The 18536-nt window shown below is 38.1% G+C and overlaps 1 protein-coding gene across 2 annotated transcripts in view; it reads left to right on the top strand.

Annotated features, from left to right (window-relative positions):
* PARN (poly(A)-specific ribonuclease) overlaps positions 1-18536 on the top strand; it is a 146679-nt gene that overhangs the window by 21651 nt on the left and 106492 nt on the right. For both annotated transcript variants that reach the window (XM_065411737.1, XM_065411738.1), the window contains exons 14-18: positions 1035-1078; positions 1572-1614; positions 5062-5137; positions 7490-7600; positions 7691-7760. In XM_065411737.1, the coding sequence (XP_065267809.1) occupies positions 1035-1078; positions 1572-1614; positions 5062-5137; positions 7490-7600; positions 7691-7760 (344 nt within the window). The remainder of the gene's footprint in view (positions 1-1034; positions 1079-1571; positions 1615-5061; positions 5138-7489; positions 7601-7690; positions 7761-18536) is intronic.

Raw genomic sequence — 18536 nt, 5'->3', positions numbered from 1 at the left:
CCACTGTTCTCTCCTTGGAGTGTCTGAGCCCTGATTGTCACACCCCCTTTGTGAGTTTGATGGAGCTGTCTACTGGTGTCAGGGCTCTGAGCCATAGCAGCATAACATGAAGGCAACTCATGGCTGCAGGACAGGTGGTGACAGAACCCCTTACTGATCTGGGTGATCCCCAGAACATCACAATGACTTCTCCCCTTCTGCCCCCTCATAAGGGTTTTAGCTGGATTACTTCCCCCCTCCTCTTTGGGCATAGAGTGGGGTTCTGGTATACATCTCCGCTGCAGAGAGTGGACTCTTCACCTCTACTAGCAGATTCACTGCCATTTCTGTGTGAATACAGAGGATGGGTTTTCTCAACCTTCCCCAGAAGCCCCAGGTGACCATCTGTTCATATGCTTCATTGGCTCAAAGAGTTAATGTTTAAGAGAATGAGTTGTCATACACAAACCCCTTCTAAGAAAGGGCCAATGACTTAAGCATTTCATTAGTAAAATATCTCCTGAAAATGAACATTAAATTAAATTAATTCTCTACTATGAAATATATAAGAAATACTTACTAATTTTTTCAGTTTTCTGTAGATGATTAGCTCTAATATCAGACAGAACATGGAGGCTGCCATTGTTAGTATGGGATGGGAAAAGCACTTGCTTCTAATGGAAAGCGGGGTTTGGGTTATACCAAACTTCTTCAGGTTAAAAGTTTCTGCTCATCTTCTGTAGCAGCCTTTTCAGTTATCTTTGCATAGCAGAATATTGGAGATGGCTGGCAGAAGGTTTAGGTGAAAAAACAGTGACAAGCTAAAAGGTTATAATCCTATAAAAACTGAGTGTGAGCAGGCATTCAAAGAGTGTAACCAAGTACACTTCGATCTTAAATAGAAAAGAATACAGTCATTGGATCTTACTTTAGAAATCTTAGTGGATAAAAGAGTTGGAACCTCTTGGTCAATATCTATTTCAGGGTAGTAGAATGCCTTATGAATTTTATGCTGTTCGGATTTGATAGTAACAAAACTTTGTTTTGAATTTTAGGACCTAAGTGAGTTTAAGGAGTTAGCGGCATGTGTCTTTCCCAGGTAGGCTCATCTTCAAATTACAATTGAGCAGTTTTTTCACGGATATCAACTGTCAAATTCCAGCTATCTTCTTGGCTAAATTAAGCATAAAATTATGGTTGTGATTCGTATTACAATTTGCAGTGATTTAAGAACAATTTAGTTTAAAAATAATCTTACTGTCTGCATTTTAATTCATATTTATGACATTGCTGATTGCATCGCCCTTGTCAGAATACTTCTTAGCCAAAGAGAAGCCTTTACAAAAAATTCTTTGTATGAAAATTATTTGCTATTAATGTTACTAGTTTCACCTTTTTATCAGGCTTAGTTTGTTGACTTTTTCTAGTGGACATAGCTCAGTTCTAATGCTCCCTGAAGATCTGTGTTAATGACTTTCAGCATCTTAATGTTGTTGTTTACCACTGAATAAAAGAAAATATCCTTCAGTGTTTGGCAAAATTGTTTATAAAAGCAAAACACTTTATTCTTACCTCTTAAATTTCATTTTTAGACTATTGGATACTAAACTGATGGCAAGTACGCAACCTTTTAAGGTAACTTACAAATGTAAATAACTATAGTCTAATCTTTTTGTGTGTGTTTTAAATGAGTACTGAAATAAAAGTAATATTTTGCTAGAAGATAACCAATAATAGAATGTTTCATTTATAAATACTACCTCTGTTGTAGCAGGATGACTTCATACTGTTGTAAAAACTTTCTCATCTAACCCTTCTAAAACTACAGTAAATGAGCTTTAAAATATAATACTTTTTAAATTCCATTCTTTCATGGTAAAAACTCTACTAGATGGCTGGTCTTGAGCAGTTAGCTTTGGGTCCTGGACAAATGTAAAGTTCTTAATTGACTCTGCTGAAACTAATCTTCTACGATTTCTACTGAGAGTTAATACAAGAAAATGTCTTATGAATTATCCATCATGATTTTCCACAAAATTCTGGGAGCCCCATTCCTGTAGTCCTTACTTGGGTAACTATCCTCTCAATCAACAGGACTTTTGCCTGAGTAGGACTCTGGGTTTTTGAGTCCCAGGTGCATCATTTTTGTTTATAGACTCATTTGACTGTTCAAGCGTAATTTTAACAAGAGATATTTTTAAAATGTCAGTTGAACGGAGTATTCAGTTAAGTTCAATTTAATGCTGTGTTGTACCACAGTTGCTGGATTTTATATCCATGGTAATACTAAATTATTGATTTGAATGTAGGATTTCATCATGGCCAAATTCTATCTGTATAGTAAAATATAATTTTTTAGGTATAGCTATAAGAATTGGTTTCCCTATTTTATATACACAAAATAGGCAACTAACCCTTCTCGTGTGTGTGTGTGTACACACACTAGGATAACAATTCAAAATGTTGCATAAATGGAAAAATATTTGTAGGACCAATATCTTAAAGGTAGTCTTAACTTTCTAGGCACACAAGCTCTTGCAGTACTTGTGATCTGTACCAGAACAATATGGGGCACTAAAGGGAAAAAAAACTATTTAATTCATAATTATGAATAAGAAATATGGCCAGTTAGCTATATTTTTGTCCTGTTCTAAGTCGGCTGCAAATCTTAACTTCTGCATATGTAATGTATTAACTTGGTGTCCTCTTAATTCAAAAAGCATATTGCTTTTACTGTTTAAAATGTGGTTCTAATTAATGAGACTGGTAGAATGGTTTTGCTTTGTGAATAACAGTTGTTGCATCCTGAATTGTCTGTCTTCTTGTGGACCTCTTCTTCAGGGGTGAAAGTAACTTAAATGACTTATCGGTACGCAGAGCGGCCGGGGTCCTGGGCAAGGCAGGTGGGGGGCAGCTCTGGGCCCCTGGAAGGGGCGGGGCCTCAGGTGGAGGGGGCAGGGCTGGGGCCAAAATCCCCCAACCAGCCTTTCAGCGCTGCCTGGCTGGTGCCACCTGGGGCTCTGGCAGTGATTTAAAGGTCCTGGGGCTTCGGCTGCTGACATGGTAGCAGCAGCGGCGCCGGGAGCCCTGGGCCCTTTAAATTGCTGCCGGGGCCCTTTTAAATTGCCGAGCCCCGGGGTAGCTGCCCCTTTTGCCCTCCCCCATCAGCGGCCCTGCCAGTATGGTCGGCACTTTCTTGCCGGTATGCCGGATCGGACCAGACTGGCTTACTTTCACCTCTGCTCTTCTCACATTCATGACAGCAAATATTAGGTCCTGCAAGTTGCTTGCTCATCTTGATACTAAAGCCCTAGAGTTTTGCAAACTCTCAGTCTTTAACTTTTAGAAGTTTCCAACTGGAAGGAAATGTTGCTTACATGTACTGCTGTTCTTCTGTGGCACGTATATACTCCTTGCATACTGAGAGCAGTCTGTGTGAAATTAAAAACGCTTCCTAAATATCACATACCAGTTAGAGGAATGAATGGCTAGGCTAGTGATCATTCTGCAAAACTTTCCTGTGTGCCCCAGGACTGATTGAATTCTAAAGGCGAATGGTGACCTGATGAAGCAGGTGCCTCTAGAGGTGCATACCTTGCAATAATAACTTCTGTAGCTTTTTTGGGAGGGGTGGGGGGCAAGGTCTTAATGAGTAAAAATAACTAATTTATGTAGCAAGTATTTCAGCCTTGTGTTGAGCAGTACTGTTTGAATCCAAATAGATCTGAAGGCTTTTGTGACTTGAAAACTAATATTTTGAGAACACGTTGGGTTTTGTGTTTAGCTCACATACTTCAGTGATATTTGCTTTGGAATTTTTATGGTACTTAGAATTTTGGGTTGGGGGGGGGATAGAAATAATGTTATCATTTGTGTACATGCCTTGTGCATCTAATTGGGGTTTTTGGATGCCAGTGCAACAAGTATTCTGAGCTTGACCACTGGGTTGAAAATTATTTGGCAGGTTCTTAATATAGTTTTTAAAGACCGTAGTACTTGTTTATCTTGTTTTTCAGCTCTGGTGGCTAAAACTTTGTTCTCAGAATAGGTCTGTCTGAGGTAGTGCTAGTGCAAGTCTTCCCACCCTATTCTACCCATGTAGCTTTACACTGGATGGATGGCCACTGTGAGTGAGGGTATTCCAGTCTGTGTCCCGTTTGGTTCTTGGCTTCTGGTGATTGTCTTGAAACATAAGAGTTAAACTCAAACCACAAAATTATTACATATATTGTAAATAGCTGAAGTTGTAGGATGATAGCGCAGCTGAGTAGGGAGAACTAAGTTCTACTGACTTCCAGTGGTTATCACCTTGAGCAAGTTGCTGCCTGTTTCTCTCTTTGTACAATGGAGAGACTAATGGTGTTATAAATACAAAGTATTTAGTGACCCAAATAATGAATTAGACTAGATTGTCTTTTTATTTCAGATTTAAGAATCTTTGTGTAATGTGTCAGTGACTACTTTTGTTATATTGAATAAAGCTAGTCAACTAAGCTAATGTATAAGATTTGCTAACTCTAATAAATCAGACACCATATAACAGTGTAACTAAACTGTTAGTCTATTTCTATTGCTTGGCTACCCCATTAAGCAACAGTACACCTTGTTGTATATTCTTTACTATCTGTTTAAAAAAAATCTCACCAGCTCAAGTACCAATATTTTTGGTCAGCTATATCCTTTCTGGGCAAGAGGTGCTCAGTTCTAATTCCATAACCTGCTGTAAACCTGGGTTTTTGTGAATTGCTGTTTGTGCTCCTTTTTCAGCAGGGGGCCAAATTTTAGATAAGAACTGTGCCTCAATATTGATTTTGCTGTTTTTTTAGGGTTCCCAGAGCCTAAATTGCTTTTGATAGAAATAGTGTAATTGTAACAATTATTTGCATGGAACCTTAAACTTGGGTTGGAACAAACTGTTCATTCCAAGACTTTAGAGTTTGGAACTGGATTGTGTATAGCTCTGTAGAGCGCACAGACCAGCGGTACTAAATCCCAATTGTTACCTCTAATCCATATGATTTCAGTATATGGTAAAATGCATTTGGCATTGATGTCCTCACATACTGTGCCTTATGTTTCTAGGAAATTATTAACAACACATCCCTTGCAGAACTGGAAAAGCGTTTAAAAGAGATTCCATTCAACCCTCCTGAAGTTGGTAAGGATGCATAAAAGCGTTTGTCCCATGGCCCTAAATTATGTGCTAGGTTTCCTCTTTCGCAGAAAAGATTGATATGCTAATTGCTTGGTTTGGGATGTAAAATGGTCTATTTCTAAATTAAATGGTGTTTAAACTCCATTTAGTATTGGCAGTGGGTTACATATATGCAATACCATTTGTGATCATTATTCTTTGTGGTTTTAGGCATATTTTGAGTGAAGTAGAATAGTAATTCTTGAATGAACAGCTGTTCTGTCACTGTACTGATGGCATTGGTTCTGTAGCTTAGGTTTTGGTGAATAATTTCTGCTATGTCTCAAATTAAGCCAAGATGTAAGTACTTTACTCTAAAAGCTCTTATTTAATTAATTACCAGTAGTACTTAGCTGGACTCTTTGAAAAAATACACTAGTAACTAGATCCCATGCTAACTTTTAGAATGTAATTAAGTACTGTGGAGCTGTATCACTTTTTCTAAGGCAGTGGCATGAAAGAAGAGATGTTAAATGATCAGAAGGGACAGACTGGTTTTAACATTCTGGAATGGAGGGCACGAATTGCTGATATAGAAAGGGGAAAAACCATTGGGCAGCGTAACATGTTAAAAGGCAGGAGGAGAGGGTCTCTTGTCATCTGTATTGCTTAAGTTTGAATTACTCTGTTTAGCATTCTAAATATGCATAGCTAATGCACTTAGTTTAATAAACTTGGGTGGCTTCAAGAAAGGAAATAGTAATCCAGAGGCTTTCCGACTTCTGTCTGTAATAATCATTCTATTAACCAACCGACAGGAGGTGCTGGTGCACACAGCATAGTTTCCTACTTCCACATATGTACTTTTCACAATGTATTCACTGTAGCCTCTTCGAACTTGGGGATGGGACAACTTGGCCTCTCCCTGGTGAGCTCTTTTAGCTGATGTAGTATCAAATGATTGTATGAAATCATATTAATTTTGCTACTTGTTGGGTTCTGCATCAAAATTTGGTGGATATGTTAACATTAATCACTTGTAGTGAATGACTACTGTAAAGTTTGATATTGCCATAGACATGGGTCAGAACTTTCAAGGCAAAGATGGTTTAAAGTTATTGAAATACTTCTGTCAATTGTTCGATTTGTGGAGAAATGTGTTTGTGGGTATGCATTGTGGCGTTAAAAGGATAACTTGATTTTAAACTCAAACAGGTTAACTGAACCTGTTAGGTGGTAGTAACATTTTTTTTCTTAGAAATATACTCTTTCGAGAGAGGACTGTTTTTGGCTGTGAAACATTGGCATACTTATGTGTTAATGCTGTGTAACTTTTTTTTGTAGATTTTTAAACTTAAATATGCTAAGAATTTTGAGTCATGGTTAGACACTGGAAAAATACTAGATAAGGTAGTTAGTCAGCTTATTTTGTTACATATAGGTAGGCTTCCTTTACATATGGCTAAAATGCTATATTTTTACACCTATTTATGTCCCTATTTTAAATATTGGGGTGTACTTCATAGTTATATTCATTCATCACTTTTGCTGCGGAAAAGACTCCTTAATTGTTGTAATGTGAATATAACTAAGCTTGACTTCCATTTCCACTGTGTGTACTTAAGTTTGGTTTAAGTAGCTGTTTCTCTTCTTCTAGTCCCATTTCCCCTTCAAAAAAATTGCTTGAACTGTTCAGATGTCTCTCTACAGACTGGGAAATTAAGTATTAAAGGCTACGCAATCCTAATGTTGGGGGCTTGTGGGGTGGGAGTAAATTGACTGTCAATGGGACGTAGGCTTTCTAAATATTTTAGGGCTAAACTTTTAAAAAAGTATTTAGGTGCTTAAAAATGCAGTTAGGTACTTAGTGGGATTTTCAGAATGCCACAAGATACTTATTTGCATATTTAGGCATTTAAGTATCTTTAAAAAATGTGGCCCTAAGTCACCTTTGGAAATAGGATTTAGATGCTGAAGTCACTTAGGCACTTTTGAAAAATTTTAGTCTGTTTGCTACCAGTGGAGTAACAATTACACGCTGTATATGTCATGTGTTGCAGAAGAAATAAGCTGATGACTAATCCTGTTCCCATTGTTTCAATGGAAGTTTGGCTTCTAAAGTGGCAGTATGGTCCAGAATATCTCTGGATTAGAAGGGCTATGAGAGTCTAGTGGTACAATTTTTGACTCAGTGGGAATAGGAATGGTTCCTAGAAGCCTTCTCCTGTCAATGAAGCTTTAAATTGCTTGTAATTTGTAAAACTTACTAGAATTATCCATAGTGCATTATGCACTTGCAGCAAATGTAAGTTTCCGGTTAAATATAACTTCCACTTCCATGGTACCCTTAGGTAAACATGACTTTTCCTTCTTCAGAAAGTGCAGAAGGGTTTCCAAGCTATGACACAGCTTCTGAACAACTTCATGAAGCAGGCTATGATGCTTACATAACAGGACTGTGTTTCATCTCCATGGCTAACTACCTAGGTACTATATATTTTTTTTTCCCCCCAAAACTTTTCCTCCATGCTCTGTTTCACTGCATGTGATATGCTGAATTTCTTCTTTGTTTATTAGGTTCATTTCTCAGTCCTCCGAAAAATCATGTATCTGCTAGATCAAAACTCATTGAACCCTTTTTTAACAAGTAAGTAATCACTGTATATTACAAAACCTGCTATAATCTTAAGGTGGAGCTGAAAACTCTAGCCTCAGTTTAAACTAATCATTTGTATTTTCTTTACATTTAAAATTCCCTAGTGGCATATCTTATTTGTATTAAGAATTTCATAAAGTGTTGGTATTGGGAGTTAAAAACTCCCATATATTCATTAAGTATTTCTTCTGAGCAGGGAGATGCCTGCCAACTTGCTCAAGAGAGCATGGTAGGGATTATGTTAAAACTGTGGCTCTAGCTCCGTTGTTATTCTCGGTATTGAGATATATACTTTTGTCAGTTAGCAAATGTTTGCATAGTTCTAAGGAAAAATCAAAGTGAGGAAAATAACTCTGATTAGATGTTTCTATAGTTCGTAAGGCAAGGTTAGGTATCATAGATTTAGTGTGAGCAATAATTAAGCTTGTTGCTGCACTGATTTAAAAAAAAGAGAGAGATGTAGCCTAGAAGTATGTCCAAAGGATCCAGAGTGATATTTTTGATGCAGCTTTTGCTTTACCTGGACCAGAATCTTAATATCTGTTTATTTAAGATAGCAGGCAATAAACTTTTAAAGAAGTTACGTTGAATTTTCAGAATAAATTCATAGGATCTAAAATTCACAGCATTTTTTTATTTCTGGATTAGATATTCATGAAGATCTTAAAGATTTAATTGAGAATTTTAGAAATCTAAAGGGTTTTTTTGTGCATGTTTCTGATGCTTTGATTATTCATAGTCTTTCCTTATCATGCTTCTGAAGGTAGAATAATCTTACATGATGGCATTTGAACACAGTACGGTTTTGATGGGGAATCTCTTAACAGAGGTTTAGTGACAATTGTAAACTGAAGACTACCACATTTTGGAAAGAAATAACCAAATCTGCAAACTGTCACCTTATTGGAGATAATATTGAAGGCATGTTGAGCTAAGTCACAAAGAAACTTAGGGGCATCAGCACTCCGATTTTTTTGGCACTTACAAAATCACTGAGATTCACAAAACTGGAGTTAGGCACATAGGTGCCCTATACAATGAGGGGATGGGGGGAGAGCCTCCTGAGAGTGGGTTTCACAAAAAGCAGCATGCTGGCGGCTCCTTGCCTAAACTAGCCAATGGGAGATGCCAAGATGAGGTTTTCATCCTACACCCTGTACCTCTGAGATAGGCATGCCTAAATTCAGGATGCAGGGCAGTGCCTTCCTATATTGGGATTCTCAGCTGCACACCCTTGCTTGACATTAGGCACCTATGCCATTTTATCAAGAAGCTGAGAGGGAGGGGAAGGAGGAGGATCTCACTCATAACTTTTAGCCCAGTGGTTAGGATACTCACTGGGGATATGGAAGACCCTGGTTCACGCCCCTCCCACCACCTGAGGGGAAGAAGGGATTTGAACAGGGATATGCCACTTTTCGTGTGAGTAAATAATCACTGGGCAATAGGATATTGTGATGTGTGGGGCTCCCTCAATCTCTCTGAAGGTGTTTCACTGTGAATAAATAATTAGTGTCATTGGGAGCAAGAATAAATCATTCAGTGGCCTGGTGGTTAGAGCACTCACCTGGGAGGTAGTAGACCTGCTCCAGTGACTTTACTTGTCCACAGTAGAACAGCTTCATCAGGTAGAACAGAAGGAGTCCCACACCAGAATATCCTACAGCCGAATGTTTAGGATGCTTACCAGAGAGGTAGCATATCCCTTTTCAAATCTCTTCTCCCCTTCAGTTAGAGGGTTGAGGGGGGTAGGGAGGCTTGAATCAGGGCTCTCCCACATCCCATGTGAGTACCTGAATCACTGGGCTAAAAGTTATGAGGGAGGTAGCCATCCCGTCCCAGATGTTGTTTTGTATAAGCTTGCCTAGGCGAGGTTTGCATGCTTACCAGATCAGCCCCGTAGGCAAATTAGGAGGAGGAACCCCTCTTTTCTCCTGGCTTGTGAATGGCTCTGGAACTCATGCATCTGGACGCCTGGCATGGGGTAGTATTGTGTATGTTCAGAGGCAGAAACAGAGACACCTAGAACTTTTACTGAAAAAAATTTAGGTGCTTGCAGAGTTTAGGTGCCTGCAGGATTTGGCAACAGCTGAGTGATGGTTTGGTGAATCCCAGTAGTTGCCCGAAGTGGCAGCTGCTTAAGTCCTTTTGTGACTCTAGCCCATTAAGTAGACTTTTAAATTCCCCTTATCCGTTCTCTATCATTTCAAAAAGGCCATTTTATCTGATCATTTTGTAAGTTCTTCCATTATCTATGATATACTAGTGACTGAAAAGTGTAGATTAGTGATCAACTGGAATTCAACACCACTCTTATTGCATACATTCAGTTGAGTAAATGAGAGCTGGCCGCAGCGTTGATCAGTCTAGTCTCACTTAATCCTTTGATACATCTCACTCTAAAGTTATATGTATTTTGAGAGGTTGTTCAATACATGACATTAACATGTTCGTTCACTCACTCCCAGTAGCTGTAGATTAAAACACTTTTTTACAGAAATTCCAAGTGTGTCATTATATTCTTCATAATATACTGAAACTGATTAAAAGTGTCTATGGTCTTGTTAGACTTGGAGATCTCTGCCACAAATATATATGGATTGAGAGAATTCCAAGTCAGTAATAAATGAAATTTAAACACTTAAAACTAAAATATCCTTATTAAAGAGGCTCTGTAGAGTCTTCTAAAGAAACTACAAATCTAAAATTTCTAAAATACTGGGCTCGAAACGACCATGCTGATGAATTTGTTAGATTGAGAACCCATACTGATAGTAAATCTATTTTTCTGTTTATTGTGACATTTTCCAGATATTAAAGAATTTCAGTTTTTGGGAAATGTAGGCTAGAGTATGTAAATGTTATGTATAGTTACTCTAGTAGTTGGAGTGGGATTGGAGGAGATGGGTTATTGGCTCCACCACTGACTTGTCTCAGTTTCCTATTTGTAAAATAGGAATACTTTGTGAACCTATCACATAGGGATGTTGAGGCACTTTAACACATTCTTCCCAGTACTAAGAGTTATCGCTTCTATTGCAATTTTCATTCCAAGATCTTAAAGATGGCTTCCTCCAAATGCAAAAAGGACTGGAAAACACTCCATAAGATGTATAGAGCGGACATTCTTTCTCTTTGTGACTTCCTGCATTAGCTATTGACTGTAAATGCTTAATAGGAAAAGTTTGAGTTATATTGATAAAATTAAAATAAACAAGTTTGAGTTAATGTAGTGAAAACACGTTTATATTTACCCATGATTACATAAATCTAGTTAATTCAGCACAGGCACCTCTTATTTATTTCATAGTATAAGGTGACATTCTTAAATGACTATTTGTCTGTTTGCAGAAGTTTCAAACAGACAAAAGAGGTAATCTCTAATCATGGATAAAGACACTGACTCTCTATTCCTAATCCATGCAGACTAGTGAAAATACAGATGTAGCAGATCTCATTTGTTGCACCACATTCCCACTGATGTAACTTAGTTTTAAATGCAAGTGCAAATATTGATTATATTAACTAATGCGGTATTTTGAAATGCACCATTTAAAGAAATATTACTGCGACTATCTCAATTCTAAGATCAGTGCTTTTATAAGGAAGCAGATTTCTGACCTTGATAAATTCCTGGCGTATACATAATTTTTGGTGCCTGTCTATTCTTGCTATCAGCCACAATTTGTTTTCCTAGGCATGCTTTTAAAACTAACTTGTGGGAGGAGGGTAGCCTTAATATTAAATACCCATTGGTAGTATTCTAGCTAAACTTTTTTCTCCAGCATTTTAGTAAACTAGCATCTGCGACAATTAGCTTAATGACAACAACTGTCACATATGCTGCAACACTTGTGCAACAAATCTTCGCCAGTGGTTGAACAGGAAAAGGAAATCTATGCCTTTTGCAGTGCCAATGATTTGGAGAGCGCCAACAGATCATACCAGCAATTGTTACTTCTGCATGGTGCCTCCAGTTGGGAAAGGTGTGTCAAAGAAGAAAAAGTGGACTGTGCATTATCCAAACATTCCATCAGCTATATGCCCAGTACCCCACGGAGAAGGACTGCCGGTTCCTGATGCACCAGAATCATTCTCACTTGAGTCAGACGAGGAAGAGGATGAAACTTCTGGTCCTGAACCATCAATGTCACAGGACCCACATTTTCTCCCATCCTCCTCCTCTGAACCACACCTCATAATACAAGGTGAACTGAATGACCTTGTCAGGGATTTGGAACTACCCAAGAGTAAGGCAGAGCTGTTGGGCTCCAGACTACAGCAGTGGAATCTCCTGGCAGGTGATGTTAGGGTTTCCATGTTCTGTGACCGTCAAAAGGATCTTGTCCCATTTTTCTTCATGGAAGGTGATCTTGTAGCCTGCAACAACATCGATGGTGTGATGGCAGCCCTCAACATCGTTCACGATCCAGATGAGTGGAGACTGTTCATTGATTCATCGAAGATGAGTCTTAAAGCTGTTTTACTGCATAATGGCAATGTTTTGCCATCAATTCCAGTTGGTCATGCAGTCCATATGAAGGAAACCTATGACAACATGAAACAACTTTTGAGGTGCATAAACTATGACCAACATCAGTGGCAGCTTTGTGGCGATTTGAAGGTTGTTGCTCTCTTGCTTGGTCTGCAGACTGGATACACAAAGTACTGCTGTTTTCTCTGCGAATGGGATAGTCGTGCAAGAGATTCCCACTATGTCAAGAAAGATTGGCCACTCCGACAGTCATTGGAGCCTGGGAGGAAAAGTGTTCAGCATCCACCACTTGTTGAATCAAGGAAGATTTTGTTACCACCCTTACACATCAAGCTGGGTCTGATGAAGAACTTTGTCAAGGCCATTGACAAAACACAAGCAGCTTTCAAGTACCTCCGTGGAAAATTTCCAAGGTTAAGTGAAGCTAAGATAAAGGAAGGTGTCTTTGTTGGTCCTCAGATTCGTGAACTTCTTCGAGATGATGCATTTGACCATGCACTGCGTGGCAAGGAAAAGACGGCCTGGAAAGCCTTCCAGTTAGTGGCAATAAATTTTCTCGGAAACAACAAGGCAGACAACTACAGGTTGTTGGTGGAAAACCTCCTCAAGGCATACAAAAGCCTTGGTTGCAACATGTCACTAAAGATACATTTTTTTGCACTCTCATCTAGATTTTTTTTCCACCGAACTGCGGAGCAGTGAGCGACAAGCACGGCGAGCGATTTCACCAGGACATTGCAACAATGGAGAAACGCTATCGGGGCAAATGGAGCCCATCAATGCTTGCAGACTATTGCTGGACAGTGACAAGAGATGCTCCATTTAATGAATACAAGAGACAAGCCAAGAAGCGCCGAGTAGACACTGAATAGGACTAAACTATGTACAGAATAGTTTTTTGCCTTTTGTTTCATAATAAATTTTATTTATATAACCCTTTTGCTGATTTTTAAAGTGTTACATAAACAGGACAGGTGAAATATTATCATGTAAAGCACCATAAACACATGAAAAGACCTAGGTTTACAATTTATGATTAAAACTCTACTATCTACACAATATACATAGACATAAAATGTAAAAACTTAAATATCTTAGAAACAGTAGCCAATCAGTTGTTTTAATTGTCCTATTTGAATTCAGCACATCAAAATACATAATAAATAGCACATTTTATCTCTGAAGCAGACGACTTCTCAAAAATTGTAGACCAGTGGAATAAGCCAATTTTAAAGTTTACCACCACAGTATGTTAACTGGTCTTGCTTACAAGAGTGGCTTCGTGGTTCAAAGGAAGTAGCAACAAAAATGACAGATACAGGCTTCAGGAAATCAGAAGCTCTCTTCTGAACCATGCAGCAGTACAGGGATGAGCTGGAACCATGTTGCAATGTAGAGATGACAGGAAAAGAGGCGCCAGTTCCAACACTCTGGGCACACTGGGAAGCAGACTTCCAGTCACTGACTCCTGGGTAGCCGAGGTCAAAACTTTGACCGGATAGGTAACTGTTGAAGGGGCAGCTGCTTTGTGGGCTTATGCTGAAGGTCTGCTTTTAGGGGGTACTTCTGTGTTTGTACTTGCATTGTTAGGACAGCTATATTAGTAGAGGTTTCATGTCACTGGAGGAAATCAAATAACAGGAGGCAAAAGTGGAGGATTTTGTCTCAGGACTCAAAATGAAGTGTGCATGAGAGCAGGGCTCTACCTATGGAAGGAAAGTTTGGCTGGTAAAACTTACTAGTGTAGACGAAGTTTAAATCTTGCTCTTAATCTTTTAATTCTTGAACATTACCTAAAATTATTCTTCAGAAAGATTCCTGGCACACACAACATGACAATCACTACTGGTCATAGGGAGAGTCACTTCTCTCGCAAAGTAATAATTACTGGATTGAACACTAAAATAAAATACTTAATGGGCTCTCTGAATACTAAGGAAAACAAGGACTAGCATACCTATGTGCTATGGACGGATCAGTCAGTAGAAAGATGAGGGTATCTTCAGATATTTTTTGGATTGATCTATAGCTGTTCTTTAAAATATACAAGATAGCTGATTGCATTGCCATAATTGATATATTTTTGATCCTTAATATTATTGTCATGTTGGTGACAACTTAGGGGCTCGTCTAATTGGACTGGGGCAAGCTGGGGTGTGAATTTAGCCTGCACTAGCCTGTTACGGTCTAATTCCATGCACGCCCTAGTGATATGTGATAACAGTTAGAGCACTTTGATAATAGAGCGCTCTGACAAACTCTTAATGTGCATCAGCAGGATCCACACAGACAGTTAGACCAGGACAGGCAAGTGCAGGGTAGATTCAGACCCTGGCTTGCTGCTTTCTAATTGTTCAAGTAGACAAGTCCTTAGTGAATGGTCTTACTAAATAGTGGAGTTTAAAGAAAATGAGATTTCTAGTAAAATCTCAATTGTGCAAGCCATTAAAACTGAATACAAATTCTGCTGCTACTTCCTGCACTTTCTGAAAATTGCATAGGAGACTGAATTTTCCTTTGTTAGGTATATTAAGGTTGAACAGAAAATTGACTGGCTGATTTTTAAAGTTAGAGCAGTTAGTTATATTCATGCTACATAACAATTTGCTTACTCAGCTTTTTGCAGTGAAGAGCAAGTAATTGCCTTCCAACAAACACGCATACTTAATTCCTAAATGAAGCATTCAAAGTAACCAGAAGAGGTTTTAAAATGTAATGCAGTTAAAAATGCTACTACTGAATGGGATACTATGACAAGTAATTGAAATTTCTGTGGAATAAAAAAAATTAACATTAGTATTTTATTACAATGTAAATGAAGTCTTCATCAGACAGTTGCGTTAACATTTATAATTTTATAGTTGAAGTGAATGCTGTAATTATGATCAGAAACACTCAATGGAGGTCAGTGAAAGGGAGAATGGTGAAAGGTATTGATGAAAATACTATCTGTGTTGCATCCAGACATTCTGATAAGTAGGAAATGCCTTATAGCAGCCAATATACTTATGATGGGGGTTTCCTTTATAACACTTTTGTCTTCATAGTCTCATTACTTTCTGAAAAACTATTCTGAGGGACAGATGTTTTCCTTGCTGGATCTCATAGGGACACTTTTATGGAAAATTTTGAGAATCCCTTCAGTTGTGTGTGTTAGAGAATGGAAGAAACTTTTTTCAAAAATGTAACATGACATACACTTTTAGTCACCAATAATGCCATAACCACATGAACAAAAAATGTCAGGTTCTGTGTCTGAATGGTTATGGTTGGCCAGGTCTCTGAATTCCCTTCATTACCCTCTGTGATGTGCCCCTCCCCACCCCAAAAAAACCCTCAAACCAAAAAACCCTGTTATACCATACTTATGGTTGGCCAGTTCTCTGAATTCCCTTTACTGTCTTCTGTGCCCCCACCAAAAACAAAACCTTATTATACAGCAGTTACCTGTAATGAATTGAGCCTGATTCAAAGTCTGCTGAAGTCAGTGGAAGAGACTTTGTTTCTAAGCATGCTTAGGTGGTATATTAATATTTTAGCTATCTCTAATGAATGTCTGGTAGAGGTATTCACTGTAGCTTTTCCACAAAACTTGAGTCAGTGCAGCAAATCTCCTGTTAGGTTCTTAATAATGTTCTTTATTTTTAAGAACCTATCATATGGTTCTCTATTTGTGTCAACAGTTCATATTATTCTTCAGGGTATCCTTTATCTCTCACATCTTTTGTCCTGGCATCCAGAAAATAGCCCTACCCATCCTTTTTCTCTTTATCTAGTCATAGTCACTCAGACACTGGCTTCAGTGCTTGCTTTCAATCGTCAGACTATCCATCTCCCTCATTCTGGTCATCTAAATAGCCAAGTGTGAAAATCCTCTATTGCAGGTATCGTCAAATGCCATGCTTATACTTGAGAGTTCTTTAATTTCTCATTTGATGCTTATCCTCAGTTTCTCAAACACCAGATATCAGTGCACTTGTGGTTAGCACTCTGCACATATTTACTTGCATAAGACTCTTCTTAAAATAGTGTTGCCACCTGATAATATAACTTTTCACTTTGCAACTGGTTTTGTGGTTGGTCTAGTCTAACCGTTCAAAACCAGTCTGTTAGCAGAATCATACACGTTATCCTTTTCATTGCTGCAAGGCTTAGTGTGTCACTTGCTCTGGTTCACTAGATCTGTATTGCCCAGATAGTTCTTTGTATTGCTGATGTCTCATTGATAAGACAAAGGTGAGGCTGTCTCAAGCAAAATGTAAAACAAAACAAAACCTGATTGTTCAAAACAAGTAATTTATTAATTCCATTCATTTTTAACTATCTTGAATAAATTGCACAATTTATTCTAGTCCACTTCTTAAAATCCATTAACTACCATTGAAAATGTGCTTATCTGGAAACTTATGTCATGTAAATATGTATAATATAGCATATAAACTGCTTGTGTTATACTTTTAATGCTGTTAGCTGCAGAAAATATTGAAACTACTAGCAAGTTCAGTACAGCTGGGTGGTGGTTGAAATTCCAGCTTCTGATTTTAAAAAGTTAGGACTGGCATTCTACAGTTTAAAAATCACAACTAAAACTGTCAAATGTCACGCTTCAATTGCAGCATAGACTGTTTCCTAAAGTACCAATGAAGGAAGTTCTTTTGCTTGGAAAAATCTACTTTATGGTGAGATTTATCATAATGTTTAGTACTGTGTTCCTCCCTACAGGGTACATGCTCAGTCTTTCATGGTTATTAGGATCTCTATGCTCTCCTAATTCAGTCAACCGATACAAGTAAAAACATTAACATTTAATTACTATCCCAGCAACTAATGTAACCCTACTGATACTCTGACCATCATGACACTGAGCATGCGGTTTGCTCTTTAGGTGATTGGATCCCAGTGTGGAAATACGGGCTGCCCTTGGAAAACACATCTACCTGTAATAAGTGTCCAAGCTCATTACAGATGAAATATTTTAATTCAGTACTGTAAACTGAGGACTAGAGCCCAGAGGCATTTATTCCTTTGTTTACTTTTCCAGTAACAGTGGTCCACTAGCTTATTTTAGAGTGAACTCAATATGCTTTATAGATTTGGCACATAAAACCGGTTAACCTTAAGAAGAAGAAAAAAAACCTGGCTAGATATCTCACTCTTACAAGCTAAACTGGTTTCTAAGCAGCCTAAATGATAAAACTGTCTAGCGAATTAATATCATATTGACTTGCAGCTGATTCAGGTTTTTGGAATTACACTTTTTTCCCTTTATTTTTTCCAATTTATTGCTAGTGAATAGCTAACTCAAAATTACTGTCTCATCAGATTACATGATCTCTAGCAGCTACCTTAGTTTGTCAGTTCAGATTTCCTAATTATTACACAGTAATTGGTACTGAGTTAAAATTAATATTGAATGAATTCTAAAACCAAAAAAAACTTCAGAAACCACTTACTATGGACAGTGTTCTTATTTTGTAGTTATCACACAAAGTTCAAGCACTTAGAAGCAAGGAGTTAATCAAGAACATCAAATCTTACTGTCCACTTAATGTACTAATTGTACCAAGTGTAGTGAAGTATTGGTCACATTATAACACAATCTTGTGACCCAAATGCTGTCTTTACCAGTAACCTCAAAGTATGAACTCAAAATTGTTGAAAAAGTGCATATACTAACAATATTCAAATACTTTAACGGTCAGTCTTTGGAAAAATCATACTCCAGAATGAGGGCTTGGATGCAGATATAGAAATCTATCATATATGCATGTATGTAAACTGGCTGCATATCGACCTGGATAATTCTGAAATGTGTTAGCTAGTAAGTGGAAGCAAATAGAGGAATGTTATTTATGAATATAGCTTCCAATCTGTTGAGGTTGTGTATTTGCCTTTCTCCACCATCATTCAAAGCCTCAGGGTCTTTTTGAAACCCTTGATGCTCCTGGTTTCTCAGTAGCGTAAGTGGTTTCTGTAGCTATTCAGGAGGTTGTGGCTGTTCCTGTCTGAGAAGTAGCTTTATCCTGGTCCCCACTGAAGCAGTTCAGATTGGCTGGGAGATGATCCTTTCCTATTACTAAAGTTGAACTCTGCAGGGCTGATTGCAGTGCTTTCTGGGTTGACGGACCTGGCCTTCATTATCGGACTTGCATTCTGTCAGGGCAACTTGTAAGATGTGTATGTGGTGTCGTCTTATCAGACTTGTTTGTGGTGTTCGTAATAAAATATCATGTTTCTGGAACAACTGCTGTCATTCTCTAGTGTGGTGTGGG

The sequence above is a fragment of the Emys orbicularis genome, chromosome 10 (genome assembly GCF_028017835.1).
Source record: "Emys orbicularis isolate rEmyOrb1 chromosome 10, rEmyOrb1.hap1, whole genome shotgun sequence".
Taxonomy (NCBI): domain Eukaryota; kingdom Metazoa; phylum Chordata; order Testudines; family Emydidae; genus Emys; species Emys orbicularis.
The sequence above is the reverse complement of the archived record's forward strand: the minus strand, read 5'-3'. Positions and strand labels throughout refer to the sequence as shown.